Source organism: Chiloscyllium punctatum, chromosome 2 (assembly GCF_047496795.1).
Source record: "Chiloscyllium punctatum isolate Juve2018m chromosome 2, sChiPun1.3, whole genome shotgun sequence".
In the NCBI taxonomy this organism is placed as follows: domain Eukaryota; kingdom Metazoa; phylum Chordata; class Chondrichthyes; order Orectolobiformes; family Hemiscylliidae; genus Chiloscyllium; species Chiloscyllium punctatum.
Genome location: NC_092740.1, coordinates 148,817,725 through 148,845,443, shown reverse-complemented (window position 1 = coordinate 148,845,443; position 27,719 = coordinate 148,817,725). Strand labels below are relative to the sequence as shown.

The window sequence follows — 27,719 nt, the reverse complement described above, 5'->3', positions numbered from 1 at the left end:
TTACCAGCTTACTGTGGTTCCCATGTGACCTCACATTTTGTATCAGCCTACCATGAGAGATCTTGTCAAAGCCTTGCTAAAATCCTTACAGGTAACATCTGCCACCCTTATCAATCATCTTCATCACTTCATCAGAAAACTCAATCAAGTTGGTGAGACATGACCTTTCCTACATGAAGCCATGTTGCCTATCGCTCATAAGTCCATATTTTTCCAAATGTGAGTAAAGCCTATTCTTCAGAATTTTCTCCTGTAATTTCCCAACCGCTGATTTAAGACTCGCTGCACTGTGATTTCCTGGATTGTCTCTGCTGACCTTATTAAATGAAGGAACAATGTTGGTTATTCTCCAGCCCTCTGGGACCTCTGCTGTGATCAAAGAGGATGCAAAGATTTTGTATAAGGCCACAGCAATTTCTTGACCTGCCTCCCTCAGTATTCTGGGATAGATTCTAACAGAGGTCATGGAAACGTGTCTACCTTTATGCATTTTAAAACACTCAACACCTCTTTTTTTTCATACTGATGTGTCCCAGAATATCAACATATCCCTCCTGAGAATCACCATCCACCATGTTCTTGAATGACTGATGCAAAGTAAAACATGAAAGTGGTCAATTGAGAGTAACATGGATCTTGCAGCTGCTCCTAAGATTGCAAGCCTACTTCCTGATTTCTTATAGTTATTACATTTCAGTCATCTTAGATGTTTAGTTTGATTCATTTTGGTTCTTTTACAGTCTATTTTCACACAGTGATTTGTGTGTGGAATGAACTTTCAGACAAAGTGAAGGATATAGGTAGAGTTACAACGTTAAAAAGACATTTGTATTAGTACATGAATAAGAAATGTTTGGAGGGATATGGACCAAGCGAAGACAGGTGGGACTAATTTAGTTTGGAATTATGTTCGGCATGGACTGGTTCGACCGAAAGGTCTGATCCCGTGCTGTATGACTATTTGTTAAGGACCTCATCCACTTCCTCTGGTTCCATGCATAAATTTCCACCTTTTCCTGAAGTGAATCCATTCTTTCCCTAATCAACCTTTTGCTGCTTATGTTTACACTGCCTTGGGATTTACTTTAATCCTGTTTGCCAAAGACGTTTCATGGTCCCATATGGCCCTCCGAATTCCTTGATTAAGTTCTTTCATGCTATCTCTGTATTCTTTGAGGGCTCTGTGTCTTCAGTTTCTTAAACCTTACATATCCTTCCTTCTACATTGACTGCGCTCACAATTTCTCTTGTCACCCAAGGTTCCTGGGCCTTGCCATCCTTATCCTTCATTTTCAAAGGAGCATGCTGGTCCTGAACTCTAATCAAATGGCCTTTAAAAGACTCTCACATGTCATATGCGGATTAACCCTCAAATAGCTGCCCACAATCTACATTCACCAGCTCCTGCCTAATATTGTGGGAATTAGTTTTCCCCCAGTTTAGTACTTTCACCCGAAGACTAGTCTCATCCTTATGCACAAGTGACTTAAAACCGACAGATGTTACAACATAGGGGAACCCCTCTGCTAATTAAAACCCAACACACAGATAAGCTCACCTCGGGGAACCCCTCTGCTAATTAAAACCCAACACACAGATAAGCTCACCTCACACTGCAATCTGTTAAATTTGAAGAGGCAAAGAGCTATCCCAGATTTCACTTTTTAAAAGTCAAAATGAACAATTTTATTCTTTAAGTCCAACAGAGAACATTAAAACCACAACTGTTTGTAACTCCTTTCTCTTAAACCTATCTTTTACCTCCCACTCTACAATACTACTCTGATAAAAGACCCTAATTAAGATTTACAAAAAAGAAATCACGTTTCAAAGCCAGTCAACTTCATTGATTCTCCTCTGTAGATTTTCCTCTGTATTTTCCTGGGTTGTCATTTCTTCAGCATTCTGCTGCACAACTTTTCTCATGGACAGGTACCTTTCAGAGAGTTACTCAGCTAGCAGGCTGTACTTGTGGGTGTTCTTTGCTGTTCTTCCCTAACTGTTCAAAATATCCGGTTTTAAACCCCAAAACATCGGATCATTTCATTGGTTTGACGTCATCCCCAACAGTAAAATTCAAATTCGATTGGGTTTTGGTCTCTGGAGCATAATTTAAACTGATTGGCCAAATTTGAATTTGTTTTTGTACCAGGGCAATACAACTCCAGCTATTTGTTTCAATCAAATGTTACATTTTTAAGTTGTTCAGCACATTCTGTACTTTCAGTCAGCCCTTTCCAGCTTCCTCTCTCTCAAAGATACAATACACACCTACATCTTCATAATACAGAATTATGGTCACTGTTCCCCAAATGCTCCCCTACTTAAACTTTGATCACCTGGCCAGGCTCATTCCCCAGGAGCAGGTCCAGTATGGCCCCTTTCTGAATCAGACTATTTACATATTGTTACAAGAAACCCTCCAGAACACACCTAACAAACTCTCCCCCATCCAAACCCCTAGTTCTAAGTGAGCCCAGTCAATATAGGGGAAGTTAAAATCACACACAACAACTCTGTTGGTTTTACATTTTCCCATAACCTGTCCACATACCTGATCCTCTATCACCCTCTGGCTGTTGGGAGACCTGTAGTACAATCCCAAAGTGACTGAACCCTTCCTATTCCTGACCTCTATTCACTGGATGAGCCCTCAAAGGTGTCCCCTCACTCAGTATAGCTGTGATAGTGTTCCTAATGCAGTTCCCCCACCTCTTACACTATCTTGTCTGAAACAAGTCAATCCCAGAACATTAAGGTGCCAGTCTTGTCCCTCTCCCTGTAATAGCCACATTATAGCCAAGCTGTAAGGTCATTTGCCTGACCTGTCATATAACAAACACACTTCAGATCACCAGTCCCGTCCTGTTCAACAGTCTCTCTCTGTCTGTTTGTCCTTTTCATTTTATCGGCCTGAATCTCTGACTCTCCCCAGTCACTTTACTTGCTGACCTACTGCATTGACTCCTGCCCTACCACACTCATTTAAACCCTCCAGAGTGTTAACAGCTAACCTCCCTGCCAGGACATTGATGCCCCTCCAGTTTAGCTGCAATCTGTCCTTCTTGGACAAATCCCACCTGTCCTGAATCAGAAATCGGCTAGCTGTAAGACGACAGGGTGGTGGTTGATGGGAAATGTTCATCCTGGAGTTCAGTTACTCGTGGTGTACTGCAAGGATCTGTTTTAGGGCCACTGCTGTTTGTCATTTTCAGAAATGACATGGATGAGGGCATAGAAGGATGGGTTAGTAAATTTGCGGATGACACTAAGGTCGGTGGAGTTGTGGATAGCGCTGTAAGATGTTGCATGTTACAAAGGGACATTAATAAGCTGCAGAACTGGGCTGTGAGGTGACAAATGGAGGTTTAATGTGGAAAAGTGTGAGGTGATTCACTTTGGAAGGAACAACAGGAATAAGGAGCACTGAGCTAATGGTAAGATTCTTGGTAGTGTAGATGAGCAAAGAGATCTCAGTGTCCATGTACATAGATTCCTGAAAGTTGCCACCCAAATTGATAGGGTTGTGAAGAAGGCATACGGTGTGTTAGCTTTTATTGGTAGAGGGATTGAGTTTCAGAGCCACGAGGTCATGCTGCAACTGTACAAAATTCTGGTGCGGTCACACTTAGAGTAATGCGTACAGTTCTGGTCACCACATTATAGGAAGGATGTGGAAGCTTTGGAAAGGGTTCCAAAGAGATTTACTCGGATGTTTCCTGTTATGGAGGGAAGGTCTAATGAAGAAAGGCTGAGGAAATTGAGACTGCTTTCATAAGAGAGAAGGAGGTTGAGAGGTCACTTAATTAAGACATATAAGCTAATCAGAGGGTTAGACATGGTGGATAGAGAGAGCATTTTTCCTCGGATGGTGATGGCTAGTATGAGGGAACATAGCTTGAAATTGAGGGGTGATAGCTATAGGACAGATATCAGAGGTAGTTTCTTTACTCAGAGAGTAGTAAGGGCGTGGAATGCCCTACCTGTGACAGTAGTAGACTGGCCAGCTTTACAGGCATTTAAATGGTCACTGGATAAACATATGGATGAAAATGGAATAGTGTAGGTTAGATGGGCTTCAGATTGTTGCACTGACCTGTGGAACCATCGAGGGCTGAAAAGCCTGTGCTACACTGTAATATTCTATGTTCTAAAACATCTCAATGATCCACATACCTTCCTGCACCAACTCTTCAGCCATCTGTATAATTGCACTATCTTCCTATTTCTGAACTCACTAATACATGGCACAGGGCGTAATCCTGAGACCACAACCTTAGAAGTGCTGCTTTCCAACTGCCTGCCTAACTCCGATCTCCCTGTACAGGACCTTATCTCTCTTTCTGCCGATGTCGTTGGCATCAATAGGGACCACCCCCTCTGGCTGCTCACCCTCCCCTTTCAGAATATTCTGTGCCCACTCAGAGACAAGATCCTGGCACCACAGGGGCAGCACACCATCCTGGAGTTTCACTTGCAGCTCACTGCTGGTCACCTAATCTTCCACCCTCCCTGCTGTACCATAGTGCCAGTTATGATGCCACTGACCTGGTTGAGAGGCCTCCCCAACAGGATCCAAGACGGTATGCTTTCTGAGGGTACTGGCCCACAGGGACTCCTGCACTGGCTGCCCATGCTTACTCATCTTCCTGGTGGTTACCCAATCCTCCTTTGGATGTGCAGCCCTTACTGGTGTGTGAACAACTCACTAATCATGTTATCCATGACATCCTCATCCCTTACGGATGCTCCACAGTGAGTCCATCCGCAACTCCAGCTGCTCCATATGGCAAATTAGGAGCTGCAGTTGAAGACACTTTCTGTGTACACCGTCACCATGGAGACTGGAAGTGTTCTTGATTTCCCACGTATTGCAGGAGGAGCATTCCATGGGACTGAGCTCTTCTGCCCTTGTGAACCTTATCGACTAATTCAACCTTCCCAACTGCAGACTGTAATCCAGGGACGGACTACACAACCTAATTTACGACTCACCAAACTCAGGTCTCTCACTCCCGATCTCTATTCTTATCCCCATTGCACAACTTTTGTGTATGCCGTTCACAAAGTTCACTGCACAAACTCACCAATGCTCCTTTGAAAGCACCTCCCGAACCTATTATCTCTACCATCTAGAAGGATCAGGACAGCAGATCCCTGGGACCACCACTACTTGGCTCTGTAATTAGCACTGCTGCCTCACAGCATCAGGGACTCAGCCTCGGGTCACTGTCTGTGTGGAGTTTGCACATGCTCCCAGTGTCTGTGTGGGTTTCCTCCTGGTGCTCCAGTTTCCTACCACAATCCAAAGATGTGCAGGTTAGGTGAACTGGCCAAGCTAAATTGCCCACAGTGTTCCTTAGTCATGGGTAAATGTAGAGTAATAGGGTACGGGAATGCCTCTGGGCGGGTTACTCTTGGGAGGGTCGGTGTGGACTTGTTGGGCCAAATGGCCTGTTTCCATACTGTAGGGATTCTATGACTCTACGACCACTCACAAGTTCCCCTCCTGGAGCTGTCTTCTGTGTCTAAACCAAATGTACTGCAGCAATAAATCACTGACACCTTCATGGGGCAAATAGGGATAGCTGATGACAATGAAGAACGGAAAAGAACACTGATGTCCCATTTAAAAGTTGGAATCTAAATATGATAAGGAAGGGCTGAAGCAAAAGCATACCTTGGAAGATTTTAGAACCTTGTTAACAGACTGCAACATCAATAACAGAGAAGTATCTTTTTTATTTCTTACTGGAGAGGTGGTGGCATAGTGGTATTGCCACTTGATTAGAAATCCAGAGAACTAGGATAATGACCAGGGTGATGGGTTCAAATCCCAGCACAGCAGATCACCAAATTTGTATTCCTGAAAATAAGTAATGTGAAAAAAGGCCAGCCTAATGGGGACAATGTAACTAACCCTTGTTGATTGATACAAAAACCCATGGTGTTCATTAATGTCCTTCAGGGACAGAAATCTGCCTTCTGGTTAAAGACTTTGAAATGGCCATAACAAGTCAGTCAATGGAAGGGACAAGTACGGGATGGCCACTAAATGCTGGCCCAGCCAAGCTCACTCACACCACAGAAGTAAATAAAGAAAATTTACTGGCAGTGCTTGGCTAGTCGCTGCTATGTTACAGAACAAGGTTGTGAACGCCTGAAAGGATGAACATCTCTCTCCTATAATTACCTCATTCGCTCCTCGTACAGGCGACTCAGGAACATTCCTGCGGCTAATCCCATGTGAAACAGAACAGCTTGGGAGATGTCAGCATTCGGTTTTCCTGGCAGACCTGCAACGAGAATGCCCAGGACCTCTTCGATGCTCTCTTTGCGTGAAGTGATTAAGACGGGTACAAGGAGGGTTAAAGCCATGGCAGCACACGAGCGAGCTATGGCACTGGCTGTATTCTCCCCGGAGTAGGATTTCTGTCAGAGCATAAATCAGTGTTAGTGAGCTCTACATCGAACCCTGCTCCCTGCAGCATTCTCACTTCATCACTGTGTTTGGTGAGGATGACACTTTTTTGTCTGACCAACCCTCTACATGGAGCCCTTAAAAGGTGCTCTTCTGCATTCTAGGAATTATATCAAGGTTATTGCAGCAGAGGCATCACACTGTAACCCTATGAATGCAGAGTTACTGAAACATTCCCCAAATGTCTCTTTGCTGGAGCAATTCAAAGTTAATTCCTTTCACATAACTAAATACCACCATTGTGGCACCACCTACCTGACCCCTCCCCACCAAGCCCGGAAGTTGTCTTGGAACAAGTGCCAATATGTAACTAAGACAGTGAGCTGGCACCTCCGTGGCATGGGAGATGAAGCAGAGTTGCAATGTTTGCTACTACCACTGCAAATCCCACGATTAGCAGCACATTCACCTTTCAGTCAGAACCAGAGAACCTAATCTCGGCTGAAAGAACAGAGGAGTACATAAGAGCTACGTTAGCAGATTTGTTGCCTTTTGGATGAGAAGTTAAACAATAGCCCAGTCTCCCTACTCAGTAAAACTTAACTGACTTCATGACTCTAAATGTTCACTTTGTCATGCTCAGTAATGATGGCACAGAAGTAGGTGTTGTGGTAAACAGCGATGAAGATAGTCTTGGACTCCAGCACAAAGTGGCTAGGCTGGTCAGATGGGCTGAACAGTAGCAATTGGAATTTAATCCTGAAAAGTGAGAGGAGATGTATTTTGGGAGGATAAACAAGGTAAGGGAGCACACGGTGAATGGTAAGATTCTGGCAGGTACAGAGGATCAAAGGGACTTTGGTTATGCACATCCATAAATCCCAGAAGGTTGAAGACAGGAGTTTAGGCTGGTTACGATGGTATACGTGATACTTGCCTTCATTTGAGGGGAGGCAATGGCCTAGTGGTATAATTGCTGAACTGTTAATCCAGAGACCCAGGTAACATTCTGAGGACCCAGGTTCAAATCCCACCACAGCAGATGGTGGAATTTGAATTCAATAAATATCTGGAACTAAGAGCCTAATGATGACCATGAATCCATGACCATGAACCCAGAGGTGTTGAGCTGTCTCTAAGAAAGTCAACAATTTTTGAGGCCTTGGGGTGGTTTTTTTTAAAGTTGGAATGATGGAAGCAGCCTGAGTGCGGCCTACTCTCACTGACCAGGCTTTCGAGATTTTTGTTTTAGGTTTTGGGTTTAGTTTTAATACCAGAAGCCTCAAAAGAGTTGGTAGCTTCAGTGAATGTCTTCTGGCTGCTATTTTCTCTCAATCTTCTCTTGATGTTTTTTCCTCCCGCATGGGAGAACTGCATGTAAGAATCTGTGTCTGAATTTGCTTTTTTGCCAGGGGGTGTTTTTATGGTATGTTACTACATTGGAACAGTTAATTAGTAATGGCTAGTGCATCTATTGTCCAGTTAAATTTTCCAGTTGGTAAGTGATTCTAAATTCCTCTTTCTTTGGTTTGTATTTTAACTACAGTGTTAAAATAAATTGCGTCCTGCTTAATGTCAAGTAGTTTGACAGTTATATCAGATCTGGAACATGGCATGTTCCATCGACCTTTCAAGTAAGTACAAGTTAGAGTCTATTTAGTGGGGTCTGGTCTGGTCCATAACACACATGTTACTGTACTGGATGTGTGTAAATTCAAATGTTGTTTGTGAAGGAATAATCTATAGGCATACAATGAAGACACTGTAGCTTTGGACCACAGTTCTCATTTTCGCACTGAAAGAGCTAATTTTAGGCAAGAACAATTCTTCAAACATAAGCTTCCAAGGTTTCAGATTTTGTTATTTTACCTTCTGCTGACAAATACAGAAACATGACTAAATTCTCACTATTTCGCCATGAAATTATCAAACATATGACAAAAGATGTTACATACTCTTGTCTTCATTTACTCAGTTTGACAAATGCATTAATGAACGACTTTGAAAAGTACTTACATGTTGAAACCATGGAAAGATGCGCCCCTTTGGACGATAGCGATTGTCAACTATGCTCAGTAGTGTCTCCACCACCATTGAAATCCAGTGCTCCGTTGGTAAAATGTCAGCCCCAATCTATATAGAAAACAAACAACATTGTGGACCAGTGGACTGGGAAAAACAGCACAATATGACATGACCCTGCCTTCACTTCTCTGCATCTTATCAACAGCAGTTGTGCTGAGACAGGGACAAAAACAATTTTCTACACAAGAGACTTTATGTCTTTCTCCCATGCAAGATTAATGAAAAGAACATTATCTTTTAACAGAATTGTTTAGTTGTTTGTCAGCTTGAATGAACAGTTTTTCACTGGACTACAGATACAATTCTCAATTTGCTCTATCCAAGACCAATCCCTCTCCATTCATTATGAAAGCACAAGATAGTTGCAATTGTAGACTCTAAACAGAAATACTTCAACGGATTTAGGAGTGGGACCAAGAGGCAGTGGAGGGGTCACTGCACCACATTTGCCAATCAAACAGGGCACAAGCCCTCCCCAAACAGACGGCATGTGCAAAACAAGTAGAACATGAAAACAGCGAGCAAAACAAACCATGGCATGAACCTACTTCTGGTGCATCATGAGCTTCTGAGGGCAAGCTGCTTTCGTATTTGGCCACAGTCACAGCCAGTCCAGTCAAAGCGAGGATGGAATTTCCCTGCACAACAGGGCTGTCCCTGTTAAGCAAACAGAGTTTCAGGTTTTAAACCTGCTGCCATCATACTGCAACAGGAAGACAGAAAATTCACAAAAAAACAGTCACCATGAATCAATCAATCAAGTCATTCTTTCAAAAGAGAAACTGAGGACAGAGCACTGCTCTTGATTGGCATATTATTCTTTTAACTCTGGCACTACCATTTGTATTCAACCACAGGAAAGGTCTGAATGTGTGTTTTGCTAAGAGTCCGATGTGAACTAGGTAGTGATGGCTTATGTTTGAGCAACTATTAGTTATGAACTCACTCAGAGAGCATAGTCACAAGTCACAGGACACCACCTTCCACTTCACCTGATGAAGGAGCAGCGCTCAGAAAGCTCATGATTTTAAATGAACCTGTTAGACTATAACTTGGTATCATGTAAACTCTGACTTTGTCGATCCCAGTGCAACACCGGCACCTCCATGTCAAAAAGCATAGGAACCGCTGAAGTTCTTTTTGCGGTAGGGGATGAGGGTTAAGACATGTGGTTCAATTAGAAAGCTTTCTGGACCAGGGACTTTGGGATAAGTGAACTGGGTTTGTTTCATGCTGAGAAAAGTTGCTCAAGGTAGAAACACATGAATGTAAATCATTCATCCACATATTAGAACTGACAGGGAGATTATTATACCAATACTATTTAATAATTTAGTCAAAACTTTCCTGAGTAATCAAGTCATTCCAACTGTGCATGTTAATTATAACTACAGAAACTTGAACACATGCACTGACAGGTTCAAGAACAACTTGTTCCCTGCTCTTACTACACTGATGAATGGACTTTCTCACTTCAAAAAATCTTGATCTTAGTAATACTGATCTTGCTATGCGCACCTCCTGTGTAGTTGTAACCTGTAAGTTGAAGCATCCTGTAATCTGTATGTCCTTGTTTGCTATGATCTGCCTGCAATGCTCGCACGACAAAGCTTTCCACTGTAAGTAGCTGCATGCGACCACAATAAATTAAATCAAATCCTGCTACCAGGATCAATATCTTCTCCAAACCAATTCCTCACTCTGCACAACTCACTCTTCCGAAAAGAAATCAACAACAAAAATCCAAGGAAGCAATCAGAAAGTGAAACAAATGTGTCTTAAATTTAAGTCCAATTCCTTTCATCAACTTTATTTTTCTAAAAATTGGGGTGGTTTTCTTGGCCTCATTTCACCTTTATAGAAATATTTGCTTGGAAGAGTGTGGTGCTGGAAATGCACAGCCAATCAGGCAGCATCAAAGGAGCAGGAGAGTCGATGTCTCGAGCATAAGCTGTTCATCAGGAATCCTGGCGAACAGCTTATGCTCAAAACGCTGACTCTCCTGCTCCTCGGATGCTGCCTGACCTGCTGTGCTTTTCCAGCACCACACTCTTCCCACTTGGATCTCCAGCATCTGCAGTCCTTATTTTCTCCGAGAAATAATTGCTTCCCCACAGCCGAAGTGCTTTGTGTAAAGGAAACTTACAAAAGGAGCAATGTAAACGAAAACAAGAATCCAGCAGGATGCAGCAATGGTGAAATAATGTACACATCACTTACTTTGAAGCTGATTTAACGACATCAGTCAACAGGTCCCTGACCCTGTTAAAGAGAAACACTGGGTTCAGATAAGATATATCTAGCGACAATGCAGTTACTTACAGAATTAATGAAAGCATTCTTTAAAATTACAGTGACATTTTTTCTTTTCACAATAGTATTATAGGAACATTTAAGCGACTCTTGGACAGGCAAATGGATGATAGTAAAATGTGAGGTATGCAGGTTAGTTTGACCTTCGAGTAGGATAAAAAGTCAGCACAACATTGAGGGCCGAAGGGCCTGTTATTGTGCTGTAGTGCTCTATGTGTTATTACGATCAATTAACGGAGTTTGGGCTGATGCTGATCTTCAAAGGGGCAGGATTCTTGATGTGGTGCAAGCAAACATACAAAGACACCTTGTCTAGTTGTCTTCCCAAGCTTTGCATAGGGACCACACTACACACATTAAAAACTGGCATCCCTTAGCAGACTGTTGAATAGACAGCTATGAAACATTTGGACGGACGTAAGGTAAAAGGCACGTGTAACCAGAAAATGGCCCCAAGTACTTAAATACCTACAGTAAACAAGAATTGATCACAATATGGATAACAGCATCCTCAGAACTAATTCAGCTCACAGTGTATTTGTTTATGTGAAATTACACTTCATTGTTCACCAGTTTGTGCAAAACAAAATGCATATAATTTGAGGGCATATTAATTTGGGAATTCTTCAACACGACAAATTGCAAAGTGGCAAATTAGTGTTGCTGTCTAAAATTCAAAACGAACATATAAATGCGCGTTTAAACTTTACCTACCAGAGCCAGGAAACAAACTGCTTGTACTGCAGCTCTTCAGGATCATCTTTCCCATGCTTCTGCTGCATCTCCAGCTCAGCTTGTCTCCCCTGGAGACAAAGATATCAATCAACCATTCCGTCCCACAATGAAACTATTAGCAATCAGTGATTGCAGGCAGGAGGAAACTGTACATCAGTTGACACTGAGAGAGGCAGAATACATTTCAAAGCAGGCAAGTGCTTCAAAAAGAAACCAGCATGTGGCAATTTCCTATAACCCTTCTTTCTTATACATGTGCCATTTTCCCAGCTGGAAATGTAAGGAACACAACCTGCTTGTTAACTTCAACGGTGCCAAATCCATTCTGTAATCGGCAACATGGAGGTGAACAAGAGATTTGGCAATTGCTTTTCTGAGTATAACTCAATGCAGGTATCATACTTTTCAGCATGGGATCATTCTGATGGTACAATTCCAGTCTGGAATCCAAGTTATACTTTGTCCAACTTGGCGCCCAGTGGATGACAAATGATGGCTTCACATACCCCTGAGGCAGTACAGTAGAATTGAGAGCAGAATTAAATGAGCTTCCACTTTCTGGCACTGTAAACCTGTTTCTTCATGTTCTAATGTACTTGACAGAGTGAAAACACTTGGATTTCATGGTGTTTCACTCAAGCGGACATGATAATATTGGGAGCCAAGAGCACTCAGTGAGTCAGTGGCACAATCTTCCTTGGATGAGATTAGGAATGCTGAATGTTACTGTCAATTTTTTTTTAAGATTAATTGCTGGACTTTGCATGGCAACTCTGTAAAAGTGAAGCCATATCCAAATCTCCTTTTTCACAACAAAATTTAATGACAGACAAACATATTAGGATGGCTTAGTGGTTAGCACTGCTGCCTCACAGCGCCAGGGACCCGGGTCCAATTCCAGCCTCGGGCGGGCGTGTGCGTGTGCATGTGCGTGTGCGCGCCTGTCTGTCTGTCTGGTTTGAACATTCTCCCCATCTCTGCATGGGATTCCTCCGGGTGCTCCAGTTTCCTCCCACAGTCCAAAGACGTGCAGGTTAGGTGATTTGGCCATGCTAAATTACCCAGTATTCAGGGATGTGTAGGTTAGGTGCATTAGTCAGGGGTAAATATAGGGTACGGGAATGGGTCTGAGTGGATTATTCTTTCAAGGGTCGGTGTGGACTTGTTGGGCTGAAGGGCCTGTTTCCACACTGTAGGGATTCTATTCTATTCTATATCACCTTGATTGAAATATAAGCAGATGTTTGCTATCTGCAAGTTGGATTTACTTAAATCTAGTTCATGCAAAGCTCTGCATTAAAAGCAAAACACAGCTGTAAATGTGAGAGACTATTTTTATGTAAAATAGACAAGCAGGGCACTCAATCATAAAGGAGGTCTTTCAAAGGGGCTTATACCTGAAACGTCAACTCTCTTGCTCCTCAGATGCTGCCTGACCTGCTGCGCTTTTCCAGCACCACACTTTTCGACTCTTTCAAATCTCACGCCTTGTGAAGAAGTGAACTGCTGTAGTTCACATCAATCAACAAAACGTACAGCCCTCAGGACTTGACAACATTAAAAAGGAATCTAGAATCATGGATAATTACAACGTAACCTTGGCATCCTAAATAAAAACATTCAGTCCTTCAGACTTGCTCCACCATCATACACGATCATATTGAATTGGGAGTAGGTCCAAAAGGGCTGAATGGACTACTCCTGCTCCTAATTTCTGTGTTTCAATGTTTCTAACCACTCTCAGCAGAAAATAAGCAAGCTTTTTTGTGTAGCAGGCAGTGTATGTAAAGGAGAGAACCCACATATAGATCTAAAAACAAAATCAGACCCAAATTTGTTGAACTATTATCCCAACTCATCAAAATTGACTCAAAACAGGAAATTCAGCAAAGCAAGCACAAACAAAAGTAACTGGCGAACATTTGATACACTTTATAGTTACTTAATAATAAAACAGTATAGTCCACAGACTAGCCTAACACTATCTCCACCAAAATAAATTTGACTGTGGTGAACAGTACCACAATAATTATCTGATTGCTCCTCTTTGCTCTCTTTAAGAGTCTAATCTTAATAAACAGATTAGGAAATATAAATCAAACTACAAAGGCATTCAACATGACCAATAAACACTTCAGTGCAGTTGCCCACTTCAATCACAATGTCAAACACTCAGGTTGCTTGGTTGGCCATAAATCAAGCATAATTACAGTAATTCAATTGATTATGTCACTAATAATTAGCAACAGAACCCTTTTTTGCCCTTCATTTATTGTTATCTTGCTGCCAAAATTATATCTACAATGATAATATGACACAGGTTCACAGTGTAGTACCTTTAGCTAAGCAAATAATCCACCAAAAGCTTGCCACTTCATGTCACAGAGTTGTAGAGCATGGAAATAGTCCCTTCAATCCAACATGTTCATGATAACAGAGTTTCCCAAACTAAATTAGCCCCATTTACCTGCTTTTGGCCCCTACCCCGCTAAACCTTTCCTATTAATGTACTTGTCCAAATGTGCTTTAGATATCGTAACTGCATCTACCACTTCATCTGGCATTTCAATTCCAAGTGGAAACCACTCTCTATGTGAAGAAGTTGCCCTTCAGATCCCTTTGAAACCTTTCACCTCCCCCCTTAAATCATGCCTTGTAATTTTGAACTCCCCTAGCCAAGGGAAATAACCTTTGTTATTCATCTTACCCATGCCCCTCATGATATAAGCCTCAAAAGGTCACCCTTGAACCTCCTATGCTCCAATGAAAAACGTCCCAGCCTATCCAGCCTTGCCCTATTACTCAAACTCTCCATCCCCAGTAACATCCTCATAAATCCTTCCTGCAGCCTCTCCAATTTAATAATATCCTTCCTACAGCAGGGTGACCGGGATTGTACAGTTCACCAGAGGTGGCCTCACCAACATCCTGTACAACCACAACATGCAGTAAAGATTCCCCCATTGTTGAGGTATAGTTTCATATCAAGATATAGGTGCTATTTTCTCTCTGTATTAAAATTGGCACCATATATTATTTGGCATAGCATACCTGGCTTTCAGTGATGCAAAAATATTATTATAATGCAAACTATTAACTTGTCTCATTGACACCACAGATTTCTTTTGGGGCACAGTGTAAATGAAGGGGCTCAGCCTTAATTCTCATTGAGAGTGGTCTACAGCGTGCAATCACCCCATCACACAAAACTCCACCTTGTGACAGAGTACCAGCAGTCACATCTTTAATCATACAGAAACTGGTCAATTGAACAGAAAAATCATTCTCCACTTCCTTTATGCAATTAAAGAAATTTCCCTTCAAGTTTTCACTTTGAAGAGAGAATGGTGGCAGTATTTAAGTCAAACCATGAAGGATAAAAGTTTCTTTAGAAGACTGAAGGAGAACCCATCCCAGAAGTTCAATTTAATTAGATTTTAAAGCAAACTTAAATGCTTGTATCAAACAATACCCTAGAATTACTGTCTGCCTGCAGCCATGTTGATGCACTTTATAAAATGTAGTCCTGTACTTCCCCTTTGCACCAAATTCCAATGACAGAAATCATCCAGAGCTTGATGAAAATTTCAACAATGAAAAAATACAGAAACGGCAGAGAAACTAAATGCGTTCACTGTACAAATTTTTGCTACAGGAGATACCTGTAATCTCCCAGTACCAGAGATCCAAGCGGCTCAGGAAAATTACAGCCAGAAGATTATACTGTGCAAATTAATGGAGCTGAAATCTGACAAATCTCCATGACCCAATTTTTATCCGAGAGTGTTGAAGGATGTGGCTACACAGCTAGTCAACCCATTGATGAATACAAGGGGTCCCCGATTTGCAAATATCCAACTGTTGAAGGATCATAGTTAAAACAGTGATCTCATAAAGAGGTGCCATTTTAAAGATTTGAACTGCAAACATTTCCTGTACTTATTAATGGATACTTCATAGCTTCCTAATGTCATGTTCTGACACTTGTGTACAAATGAACTTGCAGACGGACTCAGGAACGAAATCTGTTCACAATCCAGGGACTGCCTGTATCTTCCAAAATCCGACAGATCGTGGCATAATTTATGCAACCTTGAAGCTCACGAATGTCATTCCACTGTCAAAAGCAAGTGAGAAAGAAAACTGGAACTATACACCTAAATCAAAATTGCTGAAAAAGCTCAGCAGGTCTGGCAGCATCTGTGGAGGGAAATCAGAGTTAATGTTTTGGGTCGAGTGACTCTTCTTCAGAACAAAGAGGCCCTCCCTCAGAACTACAGGCCTGTTGGCCTTTTCTCAATAGGAGGGAAAATGCCACAAGTCTATGATAAAGGATTGGATTAATGCACAACTAGTTGATTATGTTCTGGATTGAGCACAGTCAATGTGGAATTACAAACGGGAAATAATATTTAAAGGTTTTTTTTGAGGATGTTACCAGGAAATTGCTCAAGGAGCAGTAATGGATACTGAATATGTCAACTTTCAAAAAGCTTTTGACCAAGTCCCCACAGGACGCAGGTTGGAAAATTAAAATACACAGCATAGGAGGTAATGTACTGGCATGGATCAATGATTGATGAACAGACAGAAAACAGAGTGCTGGAATAAATGAGTCATTCTCGCACTAGCAGCTGTGACTAGTGGGGGTACCACATGGATCAATACTTTAGCTCTAGCTGTTCGCAATATACATTAATGGTTTGGGCGTAGGAACCAAATGTGCCATTTCCAGATTTGTAGACGATACAAAGCTAAGTAGGATGTGTGTGATGTAACTAGCCAATGGACACCTGACCCTCCCTGAGACACAGAACTCCTTGATATCAGCCAACTCCACCTCTGTACCATCCAAAGGTTTAGATTAGATTAGATTAGATTAGATTACTTACAGTGTGCAAACAGGCCCTTCGGCCCAACAAGTCCACACCGCCCCGCCGAAGCGTAACGCACCCATACCCCTACATCTACATTTACCCCTTACCTAACACTATGGGCAATTTAGCATGGCCAATTCACCTGGCCTGCACATCTTTGGACTGTGGGAGGAAACCGGAGCACCCGGAGGAAACCCACGCAGACACGGGGAGAACGTGCAAACTCCACACAGTCAGTCGCCTGAGGCGGGAATTGAACCCGGGTCTCAGGCGCTGTGAGGCAGCAGTGCTAACCACTGTGCCACCGTGCCGCCCACTGCCACCGTGCCGCCCACCCCAACCCAACTCTGCAACCCAACCCATGCCCCGTCATCTACCCTCTCACATGCCACCCTATACTCTCACATACCCAGCTGTCATCAGAACCCTCATGTTTCACCCTCACCCACATACCTGAAATCCTATCCCCTTGCCCACTCACCTGCCACCCTAGCACCTCGTCCACCTAGCACCCTCTACCTTTACCTTTGTACTCCCTCCCCCACTCACACAATTACTTTCTCTCAAGGTCTGTCAAAGAGGTTTTGCAACCTTTCTGGAATACGCAACTACTGTTGCTGGAATGACTTGGTCTCTTAATGCTGATCCTGCACTGAATGGATTCCTAGTCACTTTCCTACAACGGTGGCATCCAGGACAGGACAAAACAGGCTTTGAAGTCTGGCTGTAAAATTCGCTAGTAGGTAACTGGGCAATCTTGAATGGGAACACTGCCAGTCAGATCCATGAATCGAGACATCTCGACCAATGAAACTTACAGACCATGCTCTGAAAATCTAATCAAGCAGAATCTAAAACTCTATGGAATGAACAGGACCACGTTGAATGTAACCAAGTTAAATAAGATATTATCTAAAAAAACATTGCGTCTGCAAAAGAAAAAAAAAGTAAAATCATGAATATTAAGCTTTCATATTGAAATTGAATAAGAATCTAGTCGAGTCTCAAGAAATCTAATGGTTACCTGCAGAACTGCATGGTACGCTCGTCCCATGAAACCTAGCCAAGCTTGGGATAGTAAAATTGATTTATGCCATTCAGAAGGTTGGATAGGCACCTGGAAGGAAAAAGATCCTTAGAAAAAAAGAACACATTGCATTTGCACCACATCAAAATCAAAAATTTAAGGAGTGTCAGAACAATTATCAGCAAATGTGCACACAATTGGCCTCTGATATTGCAACAACTTTTCTCATCTTAGCTTCAACCTTCACAGTTTTGATTGTCATCAAGTTTATTAAGTCATTTGTAAAAGTTTGAATAACACAAAAACCAAGAGTTAATTCCTGTCTGTTTTTGTTGACCCTGTCAATGACTCAGCGAAATGTGGGGCATTTTTCATATATTTTTGAGTATTCATTTTTTTGTTGTGAAAAAGGAAAGCTTGTCAGATCTGTTTATCTTGGACTCAGAAAAATTCCCAACAAAACACCTACAATTTCTAAAGGCCCTTGTGTCCCTTGAAGAAGCTTCTACAAAGGTCTGGTTTCCCAGAGGTTGAATAGACCACAAAAGCTTACACTTCTCAAACAACAAAGGCAATGCTGATCAAAGCCCCACACTGCTAGTTCTCAGGTGATTGCATTTGGTTGAACTGACCATTTCCTGATGAGTTACAGCATGAACCTTTCTTTCTACCCCTTCATCTTTCATAAATTGACAATAGAGATGTACGAGAATGAGAACAGAATGGCAATTAACCCAAAAGGGAACACGGATCCCCTCAGCATGTAAATAATAAGCCAGTACAGGTTGCTCTGCCAAGACGTGACGGTGTATTCCACTACAACCTCGCACTATAGAAAATCACGCTTTGAAAAAACCGCTTTGGAAAATCGAGCTGTAGAAGATCAATAACAGAAAATTGCTCTACTTGTTCAGTAGAAAAGCTCATGTTATCCAAACAAGGTCCACAATTTGTCAACCGCACTGTAACCAATTTGTGCTGACAAACCGACCTCTAATAAGAGGACGTGTAGGTCATAGAGGAGAAAGTGAGGACTGCAAATGCTGGAGGGTCAGAGTCGAAAAGTGCGGTGCTGGAAAAGGCACAGCAGGTCAGGCAGCATCTGAGGGGCAGGACAGCCAACCTTTTGGGCATAAGCTCTTCATCACATTCCTGATAAAGGACTGATACATCGACCCTCCTGCTGCTTGGATGCTGCCAAACCTGCTGTGCTTTTCCAGTGCCACACTTTTCGATACGGAGCATGGATAGTACAGCACAGAAACAAACCCTTCAGTCCAACTCATCCATGCCAACCAGATATTCTAAATTAATCTTGGACCCATTTGCCAGAATTTGGCCCATATCTCTCTCAACCCTTCCTATTCATATACCCATCCAGACGCCTTTTAAATATTGTAACTGTACCAGTCTCCATCACTTCCTCTGGCAGCTCATTCCATATTAGAGACAATGGGGGAGAATGTATACATTTCATTTGCTTTGAAGGAGGCCAAGGCTAGCATAATTTTGGATCAGGGTCACAATCTATCGGCAAGATGCCCTGAAAAAGGTTGCCTGGGCCTACAGTGTTTAAGCTGTCGACTCCAGGTGGCTTGCATTCCAGGAACGTGTGATTGGACAGCAAAATCTTCCCAATTTCCCAAGATACAGGACAGGAAGCAGGGGACTGGATAGTGGGAAATCTAACACCTTTGTTCGAGAAGGGTAGTAAGGGTATTCCAAGTAACTACAGCTGAGTCATTTTAGTATCAACGCTGGGTAAGATTTTAAAAACAATAATAAAGGAGAACAAATAAACAGGCCCTTGGGAATGATTTGAATTAAGTAAGGAGAGGCTGCATGGGATTTGTAAAGGATGGATCTTGGATTTGCCTAATCCAAATGGAATTTTTCTTGAAGAAATCGAGAAGGTTGGAGAGGTCAATGTTCTGTATATGGATTTTAAGGAAGTTTTTGACACATTTCCCAACTAATGACTTAATTATTAGAAAACAGAGTGAAACTTTAACATTTGCTGGCAATACCAAACTTGTAAATAAGGTAAACTTTGATGATACCAATTGACTGCAAAAGTACACAGATAGGGATGTAGAATGAGCAGTTAAGTTGCTGATGGAAAAGAATGAGATGGTGCGTTTGGGAGAAAGCATAGGGAAAGACAACATAGATTGAATGACCTCAGAAAGAATGAGCAAGAGGGATGTTTGGGTTCACATGTACAGATGCTTGAAGGTGGTAGGTCATTGTGAGAGAATAGTTGACAGACTGTTGGATATTGGGAGCTTCAGAATTTGTGGCATTGAGTACAAAAGCAGAGAGGTGATGCTGATCCTTCACAATATTATGGTGAGGTCACAACAGTAGAGCTGCTAGTCACCACACTTGAAGGAGGTTGTGAGGGCCCTTGACAGGGTGCAGAAAAATACTTCCAAGGATAAGAAATTTTAACTACAAGATTAGGTTGGAGAAGCTAGGGTTGTTCTCCTTGGAGGACACAGGGTGGACAGGAGATCTGATAGAACTGTCCAAGATTGTGATAGATTATGATTGCGGAGACTATGGTCAGTGGTATTATCACTGGGTTGTTAATCCAGAAACTCAGCCAATGTTCTGGGGACCTGGGTTCAAATCCCACCATGGCAGATGATGAAATTTGAAATCAATAAAGAATCTGAAATTAAAGATCTACTGATGACTATGAATCCATTGTTAATTGTTGGAAAAACCTATATGGTTCAGTGATATTCTTCAGGGAAGGAAACTGCCATTCTTACCTGGTCTGGCTTACATGTGACTCCAAACCCATAGCATTGTGGTTGACTCAACCTCTGGGTAATTAGGGATGGGCAATAAGCGCTGGTACAGTCAGTGATGCCCTCATCTTGTGAATTTTTTTTTAAACTGGATAAGATGAACAAAGAAAAACTGTCATCCTTCTATGACGGTTTAAGGACTAGGGGACACACATTTTCCATTTTGGGTCAGAGTTGTGGGGTGATCGGAGGAAGAACTGGCTTCTAAACACAGGGAACGATAATGATCGGCAACTCATTGCTGACAAAATGTTAAATATTAATAGTAGCAGAAATGTTAAGTGGCTTCAAAGGGAATCTGGATGTGTGTCTGACCAAAGTATAGCTGATGGCTATGAGGATAATGCAGGGGATGAGACTGCAGGGGGTTTCTCTACAAAGAGTTGCCACATCATCAATGAGCCTTTTGCACTTTAATGACAAAGAAATCCATAAATAGGGTTTCCCCTGAAATTTGGATAGCTTTTCCCAACGGGACCTGTTCTGAAACTCGAGGGAGATTTTTCTTGCACACTGCCTTGAACCATTCAGGAAATGTATGCTTCAAAGCCACGGAATTCAGAAAAGCATAACTGGTTCAGATCATTCTGGAAAACTCATTGCCTCATTTGATGACAAAAATTGTAACCTACTATTTGTTGATGGTTACTTAAGTTACATCACAGTCTTTGCTAATTTGATCAAATTTTGAGCTTTTCCCACAAGCAGGTAATAATTTTGAACTCGTGGCTCAAATGTAGACCTTTACGTTGCTTTTTTACTGGTGATTCCATTTCAGTAACGTAACAGATACTTTTGCAAATATAACTCAGAGAGCCCACACAATGCAACTCAGTTTCCAAATAACTGCCTCAGAAGTTGAGCCATTTGAATAAGTCAATCCGCTTCCTCTCTCTCAATTGTGTCAACATTACAAACTAATATCCACATTTTGTCAACATTTCCATGGGTAAAGCTGGCTACATCCTGTTGAGATAGTAATGCTCACTCTAGAAACCTGCAACAGGAATTCATCTGATGATGGGTTTTGAAGCTGCCGCATGTGTGTGTGTGTGCGCGTGTGCGCGCGCGTGTGTATACGCGCGCGTTTGAGAGAGAGAGAGAGAGACACAGACAGCAAAAGAAATGGTGAAGGAAGTGGGGGATTGGAGCTGGGGGGAGACAGAGGTGAGTTACATATTAAGGTAGGGAGGAGCTGCCTTTTCACCAAGTGTGGGCAAGCACTATAAGCCAACTAAAAACCAAACAACAAGGTCTCTTTTCCCTGCAAACCTTCAGAGGATTAGCACAGACCAAGCGGTGAATGACAATGTTTCCATACTAACCCTCAGAGAGACAGAGATTCCCTGGAGTAAAAGAACACCCAATGGTGATTTTATGGGCCTTGATTTGCTTTTATATTTTATGAAGCCATCGATCCAGTAAAGCTATGTAACCTCTGGAAGAGAGAGCTGCTTCACTGGAGATGTAATAGTTTATATTAACACTCAAAATGTAACTCCCAAGAGTCTCCCCAATCACATATTGTTGGGGGATGTAGCTGACCAGGTGTACTTTGGTCAACCGCATCTCCGAAAGTCCGAGCTGCAGCAACTCTGTCAAGAGTTTGTAAATTATAGAAATGCAAGAAATAATGGAAAATAAATTAGAATTTTTCTTGGTTAATTACATGTGGTAAATGCACGCTCACACACACACACACACACACAAAATCAGGAGCAATTCTGTGCAAACACAAAAATGGTTTGACATGTATTTCATAAACATATTACCTCGTGGATAAGGGCTGCAAGCATTTGCTGGTAGCTCCGGCCCCGGCTCACCAGAAAGCGATTAATAGGCTTGCCATCTTTATCCGTCTGAACATGTAGATCATAACAAAGTAATAAACCAGCTGCAAGGAAGTAGGAAAGGCTTTAACGGGATGATGAGCTTTAAGAAGGCAATAGTGGAATGTAAACTGTTAATCCATAACATTAATCCTAGCCTGGCAATGCTGATGTGTAAGACCTTCAGCACGAATCTTAGAAACTACAAACCCAGGGTTAAGCCTTGGAGAATGCCACTGCTTTTTCGCGCTTTGCTTTCCTTGCTCAATCTTCCCAATGAAAAATGGAAACACAACCTCTAAGAAATTAGGAACTGGGGATTGTTCAGCAAGTCTCCCAATTCATGCAAAATATGTGAGGAAGATACTTCAAGCATTCAAGGCACTTTTAGAAGCTCTTTGTGCATTTGGTTACCAAATAAACAGGAAACACTTTTGTTCAGCAAACCAAAAACAAAACCTTTCATCCTGAATTAGCTTGTATTTGGTGGTAGGAATAACCCTGAAGTTTGCACTGATATTAAAGAGCATAATCTTTTGGTATCTACGTGAGGAGTAGCATGCAGACTTATGGAAGTTGTTGCTCAGTTTGCCTCCTCCTCCACAAGTTTCACAGGCAATATCTCACCAAACAAAAAAACACTTACAGCATATGTTGAATATGCTTGTTAATCACTTAACACATCAAAAAAGGGGAGATATTTCCTAATCAATCTGTTCAGAGTTGTTATGGAGCAAGTGGGAGTTGAAGCCAGGTCTGTTGGATTTTGGAGGGAGGGACATCACCCCAAGAATCCTGAAAAGAGTTTGTCCATTCAATCCTAAGTGAGGTTTTAACTGCATGTCAAGTGTTAATCACAGCTAAACAACTTGTTCGGCAATTCAAGTTTCATTGTTGCCAGTTACATTCCTCTGAATTTTAATGGCATTTGGATATGGAAACAAGATTTTTATTTCAAACAAACACATTTTCCTGTCCAGCTCTTTTACCTCTGCTTCAACCCTAGTTTCAGTCCAATTATCTCACTTTCTGTATCCCAACTTCCTAATTCAGACTCATAAAGTTCCTCAACGTGACTGGTTAATGAGGCACACTGTTGCCTGACCTATTTGATCAGAATTGTTGTCGACTGCATCAAACTGTATCTAATATTGCCCTAAGCCCACAAAAAGTCTAAGTGGTTCAAACTGTAATAAAAGGTAAGTGATGTTTCTTTATTGCTGCCTGCAAAAGCCAAACCACTGACTCAGTCAAGCACTAGCTATCCTGGTCTTTCAGATACAACCAATTCATGACTGATTACAACTTCACAATGGCCCCGTAGTTACCCAAGTTAACCTATGTTTAACTCCTAAAAATGGAGAATTAAGAACGTGATCGAGACTGAAGGTGTGAGTCATAAGGGAACATAGAACATTACAGCGCAGTACAGGCCCTTCGGCCCTCGATGTTGCACCGACCTGTGGAACCAATCTGAAGCCCATCTAATCTACACTATTCTATTATCAGCCATATGTTCATCCTACGATTATTTAAATGCCCTTAAGGTTGGTGAGTCTACTACTGTTGCAGGCAGGGTGTTCCATGCCCTTACTATTCTGAGTAAAAGGCTGGGACCTTTTTTTCACTGGAGCGTAGGAAGTTGAGGGGTGACTTTATCGGAGGTTTATATAATCATGGAGGGTACAAATAAGGTGAATTGCAAAGGTCTTTTCCCCAGAGTAAGGTCTAAAATCAGACAGCACAGACTTGAAGTGAGAGGGGAAAGATTTGAAAGGGACCTGAGGGGCAACATTTTCACACAGACGATGCTGTGCGAATGAGTTACCAGGTGAAGTGGTAGAAGCAGATACAATTACAACATTAAAGGACTTTCGGACAGGTACGTGGACAGGAAATGTTTAAGAGGGCTTGCTGCCAAACAATGGCAAATGGGCATAGTTCAATTTAGGAAAACTGGTCAGTATGGACGGGTTGGGCTGAAGGGCCTGATTCCATGCTGTAAAAACGTTTTGTTGTTTCATCTATTTTTCTGATCCACCTGCTCAGTGATGTTATTATGCACCTCTGGAGCAGGTGGGACTTGAGCCTGGGCCTCTTGGTCCAGGGCTAGGGACACTACCATTGTGCCACAAGCAGGTCCATATGATCCTATGGAGATCTTTCAGTAGTCTCCAGGTATTCAACTGTACAGTACCTACCTTGCTGGAAAACTAGGGGACAAGCAATACTTTCTCTGGATTTAAAGATAACAGGCAGGCCAGCAAGTTATTTTAACAGAAATCTCCTGAGATTTTGTGGTTATAGTAAAAGCCATCAAGCCTGAATCATTTCAGACAAAATTAAAGTCACTCCCATGTATTTGCATGAAGGGGAGAATGGATGATTAAAACCCTGAAAAACCCAGATTTCCAAAAATAATCCCCGAGGCATTTAAAGCACGTTGTATTTAACAGGCAAATGAAAAGTGATGCTTGCACCGTACTCTATGAATCAGATGCGTGTGCTGAGTCAACACTACATTATCCCAACACAGCCTGAAATGCAAAGTAACCACAGGCTTCTGGTGACTCAGAGACAGACTGTCAATGCTCACTTTGACCAACTCACCCTGATATCCACTCATGCTTTTTCCAACTCTGGGCTGCTATTCCACAGGTGAGACCTTGGTGGCAAAGCCAGGGAAATCACTTCGAACAAAATATTTTGGGATGACCCTTTAATGATTAGCAACAATTACAACAATAATTCTTTATGCAATTAAAAATCAGCCCAAGCACGTCCATGTCAGTGTTAGTGATCCACACATTTATACTTGCAAACTTGTGATGTATCTGCATAGCAACACAGTATTCCTTTTCAAGTCATGTACTTTGCTTTAAAGCACCAATCCAATTGACTCAACTTTCCACATGGTAGCGAACTCCACTCGCTCAACGTTCTCTTGAATTTCTGAGCTACTAAGTGGTTATCTTGTTTGAGGGCCCCAAGGTTTGAGCTCCCACGCACTCCCACCTTTAATTTGCCGACTGAATAAATGTTTTTATAGCACCCTCTCAATTCCAGAGAGGAACAACCCTGAACCTGTTGAGTCTTTTCTGAAAGACATACTCGCTCAGTTCTGGTGCCACCCTTGTAATTTCTGAATGCATTTACTCCAACATTTCTACACAAATGTAAGTCGGAATGATGCACTGTTCTATTGTGCTCTAACCAAGGTTCCATAAAGTTTAAAATAACCAAATCAACACTTTATTTCCTTTTTTAATTAAACTTTACTTGCACTGTTTATAGTTTTGTTAACTTGCATCACAATTTTTCAAGGAAACACACACCAAACAACCTGTCCTATGGCCAACCACTTCAACTCCCCTTCCCATTCCACCAAGGATATGCAAGTCTTGGGTCTCCTCCATCGCCAAATCCTAACCACCCGATGCCTTGAAGAAGAACGCTTCACCTTCTGCCTTGGAACCCTCCAACTAAAAAGGATCAATGTGGATTTCACCAGTTTATTCATCTCCCACCCCTCCCCCACATCTCATCCCAGATCCAACCTTCCAACTCGGCACCAACCTCTTGAACTGTCCAACCTTTCCATCTTCCTTCCCACCTATCCTTTCCACTCTTTATTCTCTATCACCATCACCTCCCACCTGCATCTACCTATCACCTTCCCAGCCAGCCCCACTGCCGCCCTCCCCTTCATCTCTCAACCCCCTTACCCCCTCCACGTTCCTAATTAAGGGCTTATGCCCAAAACGTCGATTCTTGACCTCCTCGGATGCTGCCTGACCTGCTGTCCTTTTCCAGCGCCAAACTTTTCGACTCCCTACTTTTCACGACTTACACACATCGAGATTTGTATTGTCAACTTACAGAGATGCTCACTTGTCAAGGCGTTATGCAGGCTCCTTATTCTAACTCTGAGAGTGCAACATCTCTTTCTATTTATAATGAAATTCACTTGTCATTTACATATCCATCCTGGAAATTTGCTATTACCACTGCTGAAAATGTGTTGCTGGAAAAGCGCAGCAGGTCAGGCAGCATCCAAGGAGCAGGAGAATCGACGTTTTGGGCATGAGCTCTTCTTCAGGAATGAGGAAAGTGTGTCCAGCAGGCTAAGATAAAAGGTAGGGAGGAGAGACTCGGGGGAGGGGCATTGGAAATGCGATCGGTGGAAGGAGGTCAAGGTGAGGGTGATAGGCCGGAGTGGGGGTGGGGGCGGAGAGGTCAGGAAGAAGATTGCAGGTTAGGAAGGCGGTGCTGAGTTCAAGGGATTTGACTGAGACAAGGTGGGGGGAGGGGAAATGAGGAAACTGGAGAAATCTGAGTTCATCCCTTGTGGTTGGAGGGTTCCTAGGCGGAAGATGAGGCGTTCTTACTCCAACCGTCGTGTTGCTATGGTCTGGCGATGGAGGAGTCCAAGGACCTGCATGTGCTTGGTGGAGTGGGAGGGGGAGTTGAAGTGTTGAGCCAAGGGGTGGTTGGTCCAGGTGTCCCAGAGGTGTTCTCTGAAACGTTCCGCAAGTAGGCGGCCTGTCTCCCCAATATAGAGGAGGCTACATCAGGTGCAGCGGATGCAATAAATGATGTGTGTGGAGGTGCAGGTGAATTTGTGGCGGATATGGAAGGATCCCCTTGAGGCATTGGAGGGAAGTAAGGGGGGAGGTGTGGGCGCAGGTTTTGCATTTCTTGCGGTTGCAGGGGAAGGTGCGGGGAGTGGAGGTTGGGTTGGTGGGGGGTGTGGACCTGACGAGGGAGTCACGGAGGGAGTGGTCTTTTCGGAACGCTGATAGGGGAGGGGAGGGAAATATATCCCTGGTGGTAGGATCCGTTTAGAGGTGGCGGAAAAGACGGCGGATGATACGCTGTATGTGGAGGTTGGTGTGGTGGTGGGTGAGGACCTAATTTGCTATTATCTTCTAATTTTGTACAAATGTCATCATTATTAACTATGCCCTCTGAACAAGTCAGACTTTACTCGAGACATCAACTCTGTTTCTCTCTCCAGAGACCTGCTGAGTTTCTCCAGCATTCTCAGATTTCCAGTGTCCATAGTCTTTTGCTCTTACTTTTCAAGAGGAACTCTTATTAAAACATTTAAGACTTTTCAAGGATGTGATAGGTGGTTGAGAGCTTGCTTCCATTTGCAGGAGAGTCTAGGATCAGAAAATACCATCTCAGAACAAAGAATCATCCAATTAGGACAGAGATGAGGGGGAATTTCTTCTGGCAGAGTTGTGGAATTGTTTATTGTTGTGGGTTACCAAGGCTGGGTCATTAAGTACACTCGATGCTGAGATAGACAGATGTTTTTCATCAGTTAGGTAATAAAGGCTTAAGAGAAGAAGTCAGGAAAGTGGATGAGATTCCCTACAGTGTGGAAACAGGCCCTTCGGCCCAACAAGTCCACACCGACCCACCCGAAGAGTAACCCAGCCAGACCCATTTCCCTCTGATTAATGCACCTAACTCTATGGACAATCTAGCATGGCCAATTCACCTGACCTGCACATCTTTGGATGGTGGAAGGGCAGAATGTGCAAACTCCACACAGACAGTTGCCCGAGGCTGGAATCAAACCCGGGTCCCTGGCGCTCTGAGGCAGCA

General features: G+C 42.6%; 1 protein-coding gene across 3 annotated transcripts in view; it reads right to left on the bottom strand.

Annotated features, from left to right (window-relative positions):
* The window catches only part of focad (focadhesin), a 189,461-nt gene that overhangs the window by 75,354 nt on the left and 86,388 nt on the right, over positions 1–27,719 (bottom strand). For all 3 annotated transcript variants that reach the window (XM_072590215.1, XM_072590210.1, XM_072590222.1), the window contains exons 21-27: positions 22,047–22,168; positions 17,456–17,548; positions 11,534–11,622; positions 10,727–10,768; positions 9,055–9,163; positions 8,438–8,554; positions 6,194–6,432 (exon numbers count right to left, since the gene is read on the bottom strand). In XM_072590215.1, coding sequence (XP_072446316.1) covers positions 6,194–6,432; positions 8,438–8,554; positions 9,055–9,163; positions 10,727–10,768; positions 11,534–11,622; positions 17,456–17,548; positions 22,047–22,168 — 811 coding nt within the window. The remainder of the gene's footprint in view (positions 1–6,193; positions 6,433–8,437; positions 8,555–9,054; positions 9,164–10,726; positions 10,769–11,533; positions 11,623–17,455; positions 17,549–22,046; positions 22,169–27,719) is intronic.